This window comes from Rhinolophus sinicus, linkage group LG10, assembly GCF_036562045.2.
Source record: "Rhinolophus sinicus isolate RSC01 linkage group LG10, ASM3656204v1, whole genome shotgun sequence".
NCBI lineage: Eukaryota > Metazoa > Chordata > Mammalia > Chiroptera > Rhinolophidae > Rhinolophus > Rhinolophus sinicus.
Genome location: NC_133759.1, coordinates 6,706,843 through 6,723,612, shown reverse-complemented (window position 1 = coordinate 6,723,612; position 16,770 = coordinate 6,706,843). Strand labels below are relative to the sequence as shown.

Sequence of the window (16,770 nt, the reverse complement as noted above, 5' to 3'; positions counted from 1 at the left end):
GAATGAACAATGCCTGACACTGTAAGAACGCTGTCCCTGGCTGTGCTTCTACCAGCCGGTTACCTGGACAATCTCAGGAACCTTCTGCTAATGCTGTCAGAATTAAATGTCATGAAATGTGTATCACAGGATGAGAAAAGAAAGCAGGGTCCACTGACAGCAACTGCCAAGGTCACTCAGAGAATGAGCAGGAGACAACCACCAAGGAGCCACAGCAGTAAAGAGGTTAGAAGTGCTTTAAATTTAATTTTAATTAAACAGGGTTTGAAGTCTATGCCCCAAGACTCACTTACAGGATTCAAAAGAAGGGAGTAATTCTTCCTGAACAGGAGACTGACAGATGGAATGTCTAAGCAGCGTGGCTAATTATGACAACAGCAAATACTTACGTGGTGTTATTAGTCGTCTATTACGTGCCATGTATTTTAACTATCTTATGAAATTGTAACCTCAACTCTGTGAGGCAGGTGTTATCATCCCATTTTGCAGATGAGTAAGCCAAGGCTCAGAAGTATAAGGTGATTAGATCAAGTCCACCCACAGCTTGAGCTGGGAATCACAGGGCCTCAACTTCCAAGAGCACTGAGAATGCACAGGTCGCCGAGTCTGCTGAGACTACCCTTACCCCTGCGACACCTCTGCTTGTGGGACCTGTGCACAGAATGCACTCCTGTTCGTCCCAGTGGGAGAACAGGACATGTTGGGCCAGGATAAGAATATGGTGAACAATAAATGCTCCAACTAAAACACCAACAATTTGAATACCCACTGAAGACACAGCCTTGTGGTCACCGCTTTTAATGTCAATTCTCACTTTCCAGGACTCTGCATGTCATAGAGAAATCTGGCCCTTCGGATTTACAAATGAGAATTTCTGGCACTAACTTGGAGGACAGTTACAATTTTATGGAAATAAAGCCACTGACTCACTTGGCCCCCAAAAGAAGGGTGTCAGCCACAGTGCAGGTCAGGTTTGGCTCCTCGGTCAGAGATGAGCTTATGAGCACCCGGCCACAGGAGGATGGCAAGGGCTCTGGGTGTCCTGCAATAAGCCTATCCCAAGGCTTTTCAGACTGTGGCTCTCTTCCCTCCCATAGCAGGACCTGTCTAGTCAGCCACCGCTGTAGCTTCCTGGGTAGAAAGAAACGCCCAAGAGAACCTCTTTCTGCCTCCTGATTGGCTGGCCAGGACGCCTGTTCTCCCCAGGGCAGTGCTACACCACGGTCATGGGTGAAGGCCAATAGAGGCTGGGTCATGGAGGCCGTCAAGTGCTGGAGAAGCAACCATTTTGCAATCCCAATAGATCAGAATCAAATCCTGACTCTGCCTCACGACCTCGGACAAGTCTCTCAGTCCTTCTAGGCTCAGTCTACACATCTAAGAAGATTCCACGAGGTGCCCAAGTTGGACAGCGGGCACCAGCAGAGCCGGCTCCCAGGTCCGCTCCCTAGGCAGAGCCCCCACCCCAGCCTCAGAGCCTCCCTCTCCCACGTGTACAACACCTTTGGAAGAAGAGGGAGGTCAGGAGGGATTTGGTCAGTCACAGCCCCACAGCGTGGCGAGCGCTCACCTTCACAGCCGCCCCTGGAGCCATTGCAGGCCCCCGGCTCCAAGGGCAAGCTGCCACACTCATCAGGCAGTGGCTGTTTTATATAGCGGCTTGAAAGAAAGAAAGGGGGGGAAAAAACTGTTAGCTGTAACATTTACATATTTTTCTCCACTACTCAGCTAGAGGTAGTCCATAATTCATATATTCAGCTATTTGCAAAGCAATTTGTGTAAAAAGAGCTTTAAAATCCTGTGATGATTCAGCAGTTCAAGAAACTGAGAGGCACCCAAGAGGTAGATGTCTCACTACCAAGTCACTAGGGACTCTGAGAAGGTCTGTTTCGAGTCTTCTGCAAATGTCCTGTATGTAGCACCATCATTTAAAAGACATTTCCCAGTCACATTAATTATCTGCTTCAGAATGACAGCGGGATACTTTAAAAATTATATTCAAAGGCAAAATGCCATGAAGAATGCACAAGACTCCCTAAAGTAGGTGACTGACAGGTGTTGACAGCCAGGATTCCAGGGACCAGAGGCTCAGCTGCCCAGAGTCACGGTGCTGAAGATGTGCCGGATATCCTGTCCCAACAGCACCTGCCCTGGCTCTGCCAGGGGCTGGCACAGCTGCATTTCTAACAGATGTGGGCACACGGAATCAACACAGGCACTCTGCTGGGGGTAGTCACTACCACTACTGGGCCTTCCCTGATTTTAGATAACAAGCCAATCACATTCCTGTCACCAACCTGATATGCTCACAAACAGCCTGGTACAAAGACTCGAGGGTCAGCTTGTGCTTGGGGACAGAAATCAGCAGTGGCTGCCCATACAGCACTGCCCCGGAGGAAGTGCTTGACGGCCTGGATTTCCTCTCCCTGAAGTAGACTGGAAGCGTGACACATTCCGAGCCATCCGCGGAGGTGCTGCAGACCTCGTACCTGTGTCAATGACACAAGAGGGCAAGTTCAGAAGCAGGTCCCTATGAGTCACAGACATCTGCGCTGCAGTTACATGGTGGCCAGGACTATGGTTATTAGGACAGAGCATGCTTTAGCACAAAAGGCAAGTAACCACTTTCGAGACGATTCTAGAGGCTGGGTCAGGAGTCCCAGGGAGGTTCACTGCCAGCACAACATGAACCTACATAACCGGGGCTCGGGGTACCATGATCCTCCTTCCCCCAACTATGGCCTTCAATTCTCTGGTCCTTCAACTGGGACTCGGCACAGATGACGACTGTCATCAGACCGTCACTCCACACACAAAGGCACATAGGAGGCCCAGCCACAAATTCATCTTCTGTCACCAAGGAGCTCAACTTTTAAAAAGGCATTCTCAGTGCCCAGCCCTTTAATGAAACAAAATATTATACAATGATATACACCCCTGGAACATTAACCAAAGACTTTTTATTTCAAATGAGGAAGCTGATTTATAAAACTAATTGCTTGCCATCTTTGTTCTTTTAAAAACACTGAAGTAAAAGAATCATATCTAATTTTAAAAAAAAAATCAGAGATAACCAAAGAAACTGCTAAATAGAAATCAATGATTTTGAAAAATGTGTCTTACTTAGTGAATACATGGGACTGAGGAGATTTATAGATGTTTTATCCTGGAACAGGTGTTACCAAAATTGCTGGCAACCGACTGTAGTCTTTCCCTCTTCCTATAGGGGGAGACACAAACTTACTGATTCAATTTTTGAAACCTATTAACACAAACACACACATACACACCCCTCCCCAGATGCCTGGCAAAACAGTCCTGACAGTAGAAAATGCAGGGGGAGTTCTAAGAAAACTCACAAAAATGTCCAGGTGTGCTCTAAGGTTAAGGATCCAGTGATCTAGCATCAAGGTGAGGAACCAGGCCTTGGAGTAAGGCTGGCCCAGGTTCCAGGTCCATCACTGCCAGTTTCCAGCTGCTGGGACTAGGCCAAGCACCCTAACTTCTGAGTCTGTTTCCTCAACAGACAACACAATTCCCCACCTCGCCTTGTGATAGTGAGAATTAAATACCTAAGAAGCACAGTGTACCACATGGTTATCAGGTGTTTTCATGACAATTATCAATTCATCTTTAAACTAATTTGAGTTCCTGTTGATTGGCCCGCAAGCCCTCTGAAATGTCCTTCGGTGACGGTGGTTTGCCAAACTCCCCATGGGGTGATGCCTTCTTAGCTCAGGTGTGTACAAACAGTTTCCAGAATTGAGGGGGACTATGTTAAGGACCTGGGGTCACACCCTAGCCCTGCACCCCAGTATGAGCCTGGGAGCCCTCCATTTGTAAAGTGAGGCAAGATGGCCATGAGTCGGGAGGCAGCCTGTACAAGTTGAACAGAACTAGGATCCTAGACATGGTCAAAAACTATTCCTTGTAGAGTGACCTAGAAGTCAAGAGAAGGAGATGCCTCCTTTGTTTACTGTCCCTCAGCCAAAAACAAAAACCAAACAAAATCCCCAAAACCTTCCTCAGCAGAGGCAAGTTATTGAGAGGCAATGAGAGAGAGAGAGCCTGGGTGGGGTACACATTCAAACTTCCCTGGGCAAGGGGCTGTCTGGGAACGCAGGCAAGCTCGCATTGCACCCCATCTAGCTGGGAGAGGGACATATACAAAATTACAAGGTGCAGCCTTAAAGAAAGGGGACGTGGGAGGGGCCGAGACCAGCTGGAGTTTGAGTGTACTGTCCCGACAGGAATGAGAAAACTCAGCCTCAGAGCTTACCGGTGTTAGAGCTGAGAAAGGCTCTTTAAATCAACCCTCTCTGTCATTCTGAGATGGCACCTAAGGAGCTGCTGCTTATGGCATGCAGCAGGGACGAGACACTCCCTGACCACGTCCCTCCTTCTGTCTTCCCATGCCCCTCACACAGCAGACTCTTGTTGAGAAAGGCATTTCTAACAGTAAGACCATGTGCAGGACTACAGAACAGGCCATCTTAACAGATAGCAACTGTTGACAAAAGGCTGTGTTCACGATGAGGAGTGTTACTGGAATATCCAGCTCTGAAGTGCCAGTAGGTGCTCAGCACAGACGGCTAACCACAATTACCTAACACCTATCTCTTGCACCCAGGGATCAGGGCCAATCCACATGGGCACCGACTGCCAGGACTTCTGCTCTGCAGACACCAACAAAGCAAAGCCTCCAGAATGTTTCCTTCGACTCTGCAGCAGAAACTGCTGAGTACTCACACAAAAATGTCATCCCGAGGCATGATGTGGTTTAAACCTTCGTCCATTTGGAAAATTTTGTGGAACCGATGATTATACACATCCGTGACAACCATCTAAGAACCAAGAGTAACAGAAATATTACAGGATGGATTAACAGTGCCATTACTTAAAACCCAGAAACAAATGCAAATAATGTGCTGGAGTGTTGCCTCCAGAGAAACCACCATGTTACCAGCCCCAGAGCTCAGCGGCGAAGGCCCAAGGGGGAACAGCATGGCTGCCTCCAGTAAAAAACATGCTGCTAACATCTGAGCCAAGGTTTATGGTGGAATCTGCCCTGAGTGGCAGGAACGGTGGGGAGTGAGTACTGACCAGAGACTGGTAATTATCTAGAAACCTCTGCGGGTTCCCTAGGGCCAAAAGTTTCCAAGCCATCCTCAGCATACAGCAGACAGACCAAACCCCAACCACCACAACCACCTGAAACCAGCAGGGATGCAAGAGGAGTGGGGAGGAGCGAGGGCATGACCCAGGCTAGGACAGGGGAGGGACTGGGCGCATCCAGGAGGATGGGCCCTCATGCAAGGGAACGTCTTCACTTTCCCCACCTCCACACAGGGCCAGGTTCAGCAGAAAGCCCAGATGGGCAGTTGTTTTTAAATAAAGATTTCTATCAGGAACATCACAATGTCACTCCACAGAGTTACGGAGTTTAGGGCAGGAAAAAACTTCCAGCTTCTCACATGACAGAAGAGGTTGCAGGAAGGGTGGTAAAGCTGAGAGCAGAGCCCTACTCCTGGCCCTCTGACCATGGCCAGTGTGACCCCAATGGAGGAAAAATGTGTTCCCTGGGGCTGGCAGGGATGGTCTCAGCCACAGTGCCCAGTGAGCGAGGGTCAGGGGTCTGAGGCATCCAGATATAATCACATCTGTGCTGGCAAATAAGAACTACCCCCCAAAAGTGGCTACAACGTAGAAAATAAACTCCAAAGGACTCTGAAGTGACCCCAACAAGCCGAGTGCCACTGCCCAGCCCGCCTTACGTTTTCTGCAGCAATGCCGGACAGCCTGGAGAGAGCCTCGCACAGGTCAGACATGGCCCCCATCAGCGGCACGATGACGCGGTACTGCAAAGGCGAGATGGGAGAGGTGATAAGGGTGCTCCACAAAGTGGGGGAGACGAGCCGGGAAGAGCAGGCACCTCGGAAGGCAGAGGTGTCCTTCCAGAAACAGTGCACAGAGTGAGGTCAGGGCCCTGGTGAGCGGCCTGCAGAGCAAACAGGCGGGTCTTCTGTACCAGCACCTCGTTCTCTGCTCAGGTAGCGCAGGTGTGGGGCGATCTCTTTCCCTCTTAAACATTCCTTTATTTTATTCTTAACTATGTTCTTTAAAGAACTGTTAAAATTATATAAATTGCCAACCAGTCCTGCATGTCATATTCCCTTACAGATGAAGAAACCAAAGCCAGGAGACTGCAGAACAGTCGTGCAGTGAGCCATGAGCAGGGCTGAATGCTTGGACCTGCTGGTCATACCTCCCATCTGGCCTTTTGTTCTGGCCAAGGTCTCCCATCTGATTCAGGAAAGTACCCTGCTTCTGAGTCCTAACCATTCAGATTCAAGAACCACTGAGCAGATCAGCCAGGCTGCTTTAGTCGAATGAATGGAGCATGGGGGAAAAAGTGACAGAGAAGCCCAGAGGACCTTCACAACAGGCCTTGAATGTTACACAAAGGTCCAATGGAAGCCAAGGGCACACATTTAGGCAAGTGCCAGTGGGTTTCAGAGACAAGTGCTCGAGTCGACGCAGCAGATGGAAGCAGCCCCTCTGGTCTGAAGACCACTCACAACAAGAGGTACGACGAGGATGCCAAGTCTCTTACCTGAGTAGGTCTGCAGCGAGGGTCAGCAGGAACCAAGAAGACCTCCATAACTCGATCTTTCTTCAAGGGCAGTGGGAGAGTTAGATAGCAAAATGGGTCAAAAGTCACAGAAACCTTAGCACATTCTGGACAAACCAAAGTAGATTTGAAGAGACCATGGAACGTATCCACAATCACAGAGTCGTTCCTCAACCTATGATTCTCCCAGGCTTCTTTGGCGACGACCTGGAAGAAAAGAAGAAGGATCAATAAGACATTCTCAATACCCGTCCTTTACCCCTGCATCCAGAATGACTGACAGCAAGATCTGAGATGGACCACGAGGCAGGCTGTGAAGCCAAGAGCTTGGTCCAGGCCAGCGTAGGCTAGGACTGCTCTTAGCATACCATGCTCACACCGCACGCCAGCTCTACACCCAATCACAAACAAATTGTTGACATAGGATCTAAGGAAGCAAGGCATCTGTCTGTCTTTTCATGAGCACGTGGACATGACCAGGGCAAGGACTGGCTCCTGTCCATTTCCCGTGCTCCAAAGTCCTTTCAGTGAGGGTTTTTTTTTAAGATTTTATTGGGGAAGGGGAACAGGACTTTATTGGGGAACAGTGTGTACTTCCAGGACTTTTTTCCAAGTCAAGTTGTTGTCCTTTCAGTCTTAGTTGTGGAGGGCGCTCAGCTCCAGGTCCAGTTGCCGTTTTCTATTTGCAGGGGGCACAGCCCACCATCTCTTGCGGGAGTCGAAACAGCAACCTTGTGGTTGAGAGGACGCGCTCCAACCAAATGAGCCATCAGGGAGCTCAGCGGCAGCTCAGATCAAGGTGCCATGTTCAATTTTAGTTACAGGGAGCGCTGCCCACCATCCCTTGTGGGACTCGAGGAATTGAACTGGCAACCTTTTGGTTGAGAGCCCACTGGCCCATGTGGGAATCGAACTGGCAGCCTTCGGAGTTAGGAGCATGGAGCTCTAACCGCCTGAGCCACCGGGCCAGCCCAATGAGGTTTTAACTTATATCGTTGTTCAGGGAACTGACAGTTTTTCCTTTAAGATGTAAATGCTACTTTAAAGGATTCGTATCAATGATTCCACTGTGACAGGGTAACTTACATACCAAATTCCCTTTTCACAGATTGGAAAATCAAGGTAAAAAGTGTAAGTACCATAATAGTATTAATAACGAACTATTTTAATAATCACAGATGGGTTTAATGACAGCTGTAATAATCTCAAGAGCCCACACTACAGGCACTTTATAGCTTTCAGTGTCCCAGTCTCTGATTCACCAATGAAATTATACTGAGACACAGACTCCAACTGGAAGATGCCCAGAGGGAGCACCCGGGTTGGCCCTTTCTGACCTGGCATGCTGTTCTGTACCAGAACTCATGTCCACATCACCAACAGCAGCAAGAGGCAGCCAGGCCCCGGCACCAACACTCAAAGAACAAGAGAATGTCCCTCCAAGTCTCACTAGGAGGCAACTTCTTGGAACACTAGTGCTCGGAAGCCTCCCTGTCATACCGCGTCTGGCCGCCCGTTGGCATCCTTCAGCTCCAGGTAGGGCTTCTTCTTCACTCGGTTCAGATCTTCGTGCAATCCGTCTAGGAGAAAGGCTAACAGCTCCTGAGAGTCTTGTTGCTGGTAGCCAGAAAACTGAGGGGCGAAACGTCCCACTTGGGTCTACGACAAAGGTATCAGAAGGCATAATATATAAGTAAAGAACCAGTGAAGTCAGAGACGAAATTGTTACCAAAAATAGCTTTGCAGAGTCAGCTGGGACAGGAGAGAGCAGCATCTGGCTGAGCAGCCCAATTAATTCCTCGAGGGCCTAAACGGGGACAGCAGTTCTCAGCAGAGGGAGGACGACAGACCTGGGCCCTGGGCCACTGCCCTGAAAGAAGAGCAGCCACACCTCCTATGTACTGACACAAATGCCTCTCCAACTTCCTTCTTCGGTTCAGTCTCCATGAGAACTTCACAAATGGTACCGGCATCAGCTAGAGGACTCCCCCTGTAACTAACAGCCCTCCTAGGCTCGACTAAAGAACCCTGCTTGGCCTTGATCTACACCAGTGAGCCTCAGAGTAAGCTCCCCCACCAGCGGCATCACCACCACCTGCGCACTGAGAAACTCTGGGGATGGGTCCAGCAGCCTGCGTTTCCACAAGCCCTCCCAGAGACCCTGCTAAGTCCAAACGTTAGAGAGCCACTGCTCTACACCTGTGCTGTCCAATACCAAAGCCATTAACCATGCGTGGCTATTTAGATTTAAATTAAAATTAAGTACAATTAAAAATGCAGTTGCTTGTTCACACTAACCACATTTCAAGTGGTTAGTGGCTATCATACCAGATACATATCGTACGTCCATAATTGGGGAAGCCCCACACTACCCCGAATAGCCCTAAATCCTGTCTGCCGATGGTTTACTGACATTTCGGCCCAATGTGTTGCTACCCAATTCTAATCTCTTTATGACTTGGTATGTTCATAGCAATTTACATACATTTCCCAGGAATTAATGTGAAAATGGGGATGAAAAGAATTAGTTTTCAATTTCAGTAAACCATCTAATATTTTAACTTTCTCATTGAGTTAAGGTGCTCTTTTTTTCTTTTTGAATCAAAAATATGCATATCTTTACCTCCCATGGGCTTCATGAAAGCTCCTTGAACCCCAGTGGTGCACGCTAAATATGATTTCTCAGATTTCAAAATATGGAGGCAAGGCACCTCCCCCTCAGCGGGAAAAACATTTAGGGCAATGGAAAGGCTGAGTTGCTCCAAGCGCCCATCTTCTTAGCTGAGGGACCCAAGTAAGAACTGCCCCTTACATCGCCTTCCAAGAATATCAACCCAATTCCTGACTTGGGGAGCCCAACTCAAACCACAGAGGGTATAGGTTCCAGGTTCAGAGAACCCAGGAATACCCTTCACACGATACTGGGAATTAAACTGGATTGCTATGGTCTGGCTTAGGCTGTTGACCACTTAAAAACTGGTACCACAGAAAACCCCATTCTGAGCAACCAGCTTACAAATGACTTCTCAAGTATCTCCAGCCAGAGGTGGGGGCTGAGGTCACTTAAGATGAGTGTGGGCTGAATGGCTCAGGAACAGAAAAGGAAGATCTGATCAGGTGGTGTTTTTTGTCTCAGGTCCCATCTTAACCCCAAAATGCAAGTAAAGGAATGCCTCATTACACCACGAAACCACTCTCCCCGAACAGGAAAAAAGTCTATACATGAACCTACTTTGAACATGCGAGGTGCCACATGAGCATCCCTTCCAGACCACATCTGCTTAATGAGCTCTGCGTAGGCCTCTGCGATTTCCCCTTTCATCCCCAGAGGGTTGTCTCTGTTGATTTCAGCCTCATATTCATCTTTGAGAAAGTAGTCGGTCAGCGGCGCGGTATTGCTCAAGCACTGAAAGAGAACACGATCGGAGCTCACACCCCTTCCGAAAAGCACCAGAGACAGAAGACAAACCACGTTCTAAAGGATGAGGGTCAACGCCAACGAAATGAACTAAGTGCTCAGCAGAGTCTCTGAAAGGCTCCCAGCACTAAGGCCCAGCCTCCCAGAAGCCCACCTCACAGCTAACCTCCCTTGGACACGGCCTTGGAGGAGCTCATACTCACTGGCTAAGAACTGTCTCTGAGGGCAAAAGCTCTGTACCCCCAAGTGCCTGACACCCAACGATTTTCTATTCAATGGAGGACCATTTTAAAGATAATTTCTCTGTTGGGATTGGAACATTCCACTGTTTCATAAGAAGACAAACTATAAACAAGCTGTAGGCAAAATGTTTTACTAAAGCCAAAACAATGTGAGGGGGAGGGAATCAGGATGAGACAGTACAAAAACGATAAATAATATCATTGCACATGTGTACACGAACTTTAACTAGTCAAGTTCAAAAATGAAGGTGGGTACTGAGTTTTACCAAATGCTTTTTCTACATTTATTGAGGTGCTCTATGGTTTTCTCCTGTATTCTGTCATTATGTTAAATGACACTGCTTATTTTTTCAGGAGTCAAACCAACCTTTCTCTCCTGGCACAAACCCTACTTGTGTCACCACTTTTATTTAGATATCATTAAATTTGACTTGCTAAATTTTTACTTTATTTGTGTCTATAGTTAAAAGATACGACAGTCTAAAATTTTCCTTTTTAAAAATTCCTCGTCAGATTTTGGTAGCAGAGTGTGCTGCTTTGTAAAATTATTTGGGGAGCTTGTTCCTTGTTTTCTACTTCCTGAAAGAGTTTATATGACTGGTATCATTTCTCCCTTAAATTTCTGAATACATTTACCAACAAAGCCATCCAGAATAAGAGTTTTCTTCATTACAAGGCTTTAATTACCGAATTAATTTCTTTAACAAATACAGGACTATGCAGATTTTCAACTTCTTCCTGTGTTTTAGTTTGATAAATTATGTTTTTCAAAGCAGCTTGTCTAAAACTTGCCATCTGAATTGTCTAATTTAACGGCATAAAGTTGTTCTACTGTCCTCTAATAATCTTTTCGTGTTTGTAGGACCTATAATGATAGTCCTTTTTCATTGCTGGCTTTAGTCATTCATATTTTCTCTCTTCCTGATCAGTTTCCCTAGGAGCTTATCAATTTTGTTTTGTTTTTTTCAAAGAATTAAATTTGGCTGTCCTGTAAATCTGCTTTGCGTTTCATTAATTTAATTTCCGTTCTTATCTCTATTATTTCCCTCCTTCTATTTCCTTTGGGTTTCACCTGTTCTTTTCCTAGCATCATGAGATAAAAACTTGAATCAGTGTTTAACCTTTCTTTTTTTCCTAATATTTATATCTAGAGCTATAGATGTCCTCATTATTACCATCCTTACTCAACAGTGAGGAACATTGAGACTACAAAGAATTGAGAAAACGTCCCCATGAAAAGCCAAATCTTGTCTCTCTTCTTTAGTACTAGGCTTATTTCCACCTCACCACAGTGGAGAACGATAATTTCCAAACCTAAGAGTTACCTAATTTTTTAACTACTCTTTTTATCTTTTCCCTTAAATTATAACAAACTTCAAAGTTAGATTGTAAGTCTTGTGAGGAAAAAAAAAAGTATGTCTGATTTGCTCACCACTGAGTGTCCATGTATAGTAAAAAATTTGGCTTTGTCCAAAGAGAAGGTCTGGCTTTTGCGCTTGGCTTCTGGAAAGCACTCCGTTGACCCTTGGAATGTTATCCCTGCTAGAGGTATTTCTAATCACCTGAAAGCCTTCAGTCAGACTGAAGAGTCTAATACTGTAATTCAGGTGGGGGCTGACCATACTGGCCTAATCTTAGGGTGAGGGTTTGCCATTCCAGAAAGATCAACAATATGACTAAGGGTGTGGGGGTTTTGTGTCACGTGGTATCAGTCTACCTGGAGACTGAGTTGAACCACCTGGGAAATAATTCATTAATCAATTAATCATGCCAAGTAATGAAGCCCCAAAACTCAGTGAGCAATACTCCAGGCCTGCGGTTACACATCAATGCCAGAAGAGCAGTGCCTCCTGACTGCACAGTGAGAGGACAATGGAAGCTGTGCATGGGACCCCGCGTGGACCCTGCCGTTTGCTCCTTCCCCTGGCTAACTACAATCTGTATCCATCCCCTATAATAAACTATAAGTACGAGTATAAGTTTTCAGTGAGGCTATGAGTCCTCCTAACAAATTATCAAAACTGAGGGTGAACTTGGAGACCCCCAAAATTGCAGTTTACCAGAAGTAAAGACAGTCTTGGGGACATGTCCTCCTAACTGTAGTTGGACCCTAACTCCAGCCCATGTCCATCATACTGTCACATAGTATGTGCCCAATAAACATGGGATGAAGGGGGTTTCAAAGGAAGGATTTTCTGATTTTCTCCAGTCAGGGGCATGAGGTGAGACAGCTTGCACTGGTGAAAAGATGGTCAACATGACCCCAGGCATGATTTAGCTTGGCACTAACTGCTGTGACCTCTCATCCCATCAGAGACCAACCAGGCTGGTACTCCAGTACTTGCTGGGGAGATCATTCCCTAATGTCTACAAAATTCAAACTAGTTTCACTGCAAAACCAAACCTAGAATTGAGTAAGAAGACATTGGGGGCCACAAACACTGACAAAGGCATTCCATACTAACAAGTGGGAGATGCCCTGGCAGGGATCCCTGGAGGACTAACCAAGGGTAGGCAGGGAGCCCGGGGAGCGGATCCTCCCCGCACCTTAGCAGGCCGCAAGCTCTTACCGAAGCCGCAAGGACTGCGAAGAAACAGTGCTACTGGGATGGCAGCTCTCCCCTTTACCTGCAAAGCAGAGTTCATGAAGCAGGTGTTCCCCAGGTTTCCGAGTCCACAGACCCCAGCTTGTACGTGAGACGATGGGGACTCCTGACAACTATATGACGCGGAGAAGCCAGATCCACTGGAAAACACAATCCACATCACAGTGAAAACGAGCACTACACACAGGCCCTCAGGATGCCTTTTGGGGCTACTCCAGGGCCCCTGGCATCCTGTCTGGTAATAAGCACACAACACAAGTTCTCTCTCCTCCCGTCTCCAGCCCTCCAGCCCACCCACTCCCAGCCCGGCCCTAATTTGACATGACAGTAGGTGGTAAGCGCAGCCTACAGGGGAGAGATGCTATTTGAATTCTCCGCTCTCGGGCTTTGGCAAATTTTAATTTTGGATCCCTCCAGAAGGCCAACCACCAGGCGACGTCAGAAGGAACGGTGGTTACCAAAATCAAGAGCCTGTACTGCCGCCACCACCAGGCCACACTCAGCCTTCACTGCCTGAGCGTCCATGCACACCCTCTCACCTCACCTTCCTCTTCCACCCTGTCTGTGCTGTGGCAGGTGCTCCTGAGATGCTTGGAGAAAGGATCACAGCCCTCCACGGGGGAAACAGGCAGGGCTCTCCCACCATGAGAATCATCCCCTCAGAGCTACTCTGACATAAAGCCAGCCCACCCCTTCACAGACAAATGCAGTGACCCCCACGACCACCAGTGACTCAGGCCATGGGGAAAACACCAGCTCGTAGGAAGACAAGCAACAGAAGTCAGAAGTAGGAGGCACACTTCACGGTGGGTATAAATTGGAGGAGGAACAACATGCAGTATGTTCCCATGGGAACCCTAATCCCACAGAGGCTCGGAGCTCTCCAGGGACAGGCTGGGGAAGGAGCAGAGGGAAGGGAAGCAAAGTGAAAGGGCCTGCTCTTACCCCCTGCTGACACCGGAGCTGTGCATCCCAGAGCTGTTAGTGCTATCACCATTTGCAATGGGAGAGGCAGACACTGAGGAATAGGGACTTGCTGATGATTTTGGAGAGGTAGCAAAATTTCTGCTAGGCGCAGTGCTTGATCTGAGAGAGAGAAGCAGAAACAATGCTACTGACTGTTTGCAAAAAGCAAGCCCTATTTAATGCCTTAGGTCTCTTCTCAAGAAATAAATGTTCTCCACGTTCAGTTATTTAAAATAAAGTGCAAAAAGCCAACTTTCATGCTATCTTCAAGATAGATGTTATCTCAGTGCGAGTCCAACAGTGAGTTGGTTTTCCTGGCTTGTTCGTCCACATGCTCACACATGAAGTCTTCAGTGAGATAAACCACGTGGCTGATCTCCAGGACATCCAGTCTGATTTGTACGTCATAAGCTTCCCTCAATTTTAAGAGTTACCAGTGAAAGACATAGAGAAATTGCAGTAAGAGGTGAATGTCCCCAAAAACACTTGACCCAAATTAAACAGCTGACTTTAAGTTCACTGGAACAGGAAAATGGCGATTTGGTTTCTCTGTGCTCTTCAAGGAGAAGTGCTTTTGTTTCCTCCAATTTACCAAATGTGAGTAGCCTGTTTCAAACTCATGTTTTAATATTTTTCACAGCATCTTATTTTTAGATTTATTTCTACTTTAGCATTAATAGATCCCAGGGGTAACTGCCCCAAATCTTAAATTGATGTAAATTTTCTTCTAAAATCTGTGTAAGAACATGTAGAAGGAAAGTGAATCGTTCTGCCCTACTTCAAATCATACAGCTGTGACTGTCCTTCTAGCTTTGGGGTTATCTTTAGAATACAGAAAAGACTAAGATGTGCTACCACAGCACACTGCCCAGCCTCATGGGATCTGATGGCAACCAGGGCTCCTATGAGAAGACAAGCAAAACATGGCAGCAGAAATAAAGAGTGATCCTGTCTGTACCCACACCAGCAGTGGGAGATGTCAGGAAACTCTCCAGGGGCCTAAATGCAACTGAGTTCTGCTCCACACTGAGGTCACAGCAAGGATGGGAAGGGGGCTCCCCAGCCTCTCACCTCCCCATAGGGAAGCGCCCTTCTCTGATCCTGAAGACCATTAGCTTCACAGAGCCTCATGCTGCAAAGGAGTCCAAGAACTCAGGCAGCTCATTGAGACCTGTCAGCGACAAGGGCACAGTCGTCCACCACACAGGTGACCTAAGCACACAGCTTAGGCCTGTCCAATGTGACAGGCAGGTATCCCCAGCCTCCTCTGCCAGCAGGCAAGTCACCACCCAAGGCTGGTCTAGTGTGTGGGACCCAGTTACCTCCGGTGTAGAAATAGATACCACAGGAGAGTGCAGTTCAAACGCTGACATGCAGAACTTCAAGGCATGTGGTCTAACACTCCCCTTAGTAACTGTTCACTGATAACTTATTCTATTCCCTTGAACTTAAAAAGGGCAAAACTCCATATAAGCCATTACACATATCTAAGACCTGTGAATTTCTTAGGCAACATTTCTGGTTGAAATGAAACATATCAAAGAAAAATTTTATTTGACATTTGTTTAAAATGTTCTAGAAAATACTGTCAGTAGTTTTCAGAGTAAATTCAGTCTAAAGGAAACTCAGTGATGAGTACATAAGGATATTTTTAGATGTTTGAAATTTTACATAATACAAAAGTTGGTGTGTTTTTTTTTTAAACTCCACCTTTGACAGACAAATCAAAAGCAAGACCTCTATGCAGAAAAGTGACTTCCATCTAGGAAACGCTTGGGCACTTGTCGTCAGGAAGCTTCAGAGCACATTCTGGGGGGCACTGCAGGCTGGGAAATAGGCATCAGTGGGAAACACCTGCCTGTGAAGTGCACATATTAGGTGAGGCTAGACCTCACTCTCAACTGTGACTGGGTCCCATGCCATATAACCCTGAAAACAGAGGCTACACCTCCAAAAAAAGACTCCCTCTGCTCCTTAAAGACACTCTGGTCAAGCCTCTGGTCCCCAGCACCTTTCTACTGAGATATGTCCTGCTCCTAGGCATGTCAGGTCATTCTCGATTACAATTCACACACGCCCTGAACCCATGCGTGAGGCCCCGTAACACAGCCAGGCCTGCACTTGCTGCTCCATTGCGCCCTGCCTGTTTCTCAGATGTTCTCCAGGCCGAATGTTGCTGTGAGGATGACCCCACCCTGAAGACTGGCCTCCAGCACCCAGAGGCTACCATCTGGCATTCTCACTGCCACTGCAACATCCTAAGCTGTGACCTGCCCACACCAGCACTGCTAACCCTCAGCTGTGTGCACTCTGACCTCCACTGCAGGAAGGCTGGCCTCCTCCAGCTCTGGGCAGGCAGCCTTTAATGGGGAACGCGGTGCAGAGCTAACCAGGCCCTACAGACCACACACGAGTTCAGTGAGAAAGAAAGCTAGAGAGAAATGAGGCCAGGTCTACACGAACACAGAGAAAGCTTGGAGCAATAAACAAGGAAGAGAAAACTATTTGAAAATGCTCAGAATTTATGAGGTGGCCCTCCTAGTGAATAAGAGTTGAATGGAAACTATTTCACTATGCTGTTCTCCTGCCAGGCAATGTGTAAAATTGTCTCCTATAGGTGGGTTTAAAAAAAACACAAGAAAGGATTAAGCCAATTAATGACTTTTCCCTGGGTGACATATTCACTTGGTGTATTTTCCTAGTCCCTCAATTTTAACCTCTCTGTCTTCTTTGATAGTCAATGTATTACTGAACATGGCTGGGGGTTTTTCTTAAACCTGATCTGAAAGTTGCATCTTTTGATTAGTGAACTTAATCCACCTACAGTTATTCCAATTACTGTTATAGCTGACTTAATTCAGCCTCCTTCTTATTTCATGTTTTCTAATTATCATTCTTCTCAGTTGT

The 16,770-nt window shown here is 47.0% G+C and overlaps 1 protein-coding gene across 6 annotated transcripts in view; it reads right to left on the bottom strand.

The window, feature by feature from the left end:
* Positions 1 to 16,770, bottom strand: part of USP4 (ubiquitin specific peptidase 4) — a 39,462-nt gene that overhangs the window by 8,349 nt on the left and 14,343 nt on the right. The window contains exons 7-16 of one of the 6 annotated variants that reach the window (XR_012489565.1): positions 13,843 to 13,983; positions 12,920 to 13,037; positions 9,864 to 10,037; positions 8,132 to 8,290; positions 6,614 to 6,838; positions 5,775 to 5,858; positions 4,750 to 4,844; positions 3,124 to 3,220; positions 2,298 to 2,489; positions 1,571 to 1,659 (exon numbers count right to left, since the gene is read on the bottom strand). Coding sequence is in view for 2 of the 6 variants with exons in the window: in XM_019723865.2 (XP_019579424.2) it covers positions 1,571 to 1,659; positions 2,298 to 2,489; positions 4,750 to 4,844; positions 5,775 to 5,858; positions 6,614 to 6,838; positions 8,132 to 8,290; positions 9,864 to 10,037; positions 12,920 to 13,037; positions 13,843 to 13,983 (1,277 nt within the window). In the remaining 4 variants the exon portion in view is untranslated. Of the gene's footprint in view, positions 1 to 1,502; positions 1,660 to 2,297; positions 2,490 to 3,123; positions 3,221 to 4,749; positions 4,845 to 5,774; positions 5,859 to 6,613; positions 6,839 to 8,131; positions 8,291 to 9,863; positions 10,038 to 12,919; positions 13,038 to 13,842; positions 13,984 to 16,770 lie in introns of those variants that run through there. The other 5 variants (XR_012489566.1, XR_012489564.1, XM_019723865.2 and 2 more) reach the window with 5 other exon arrangements.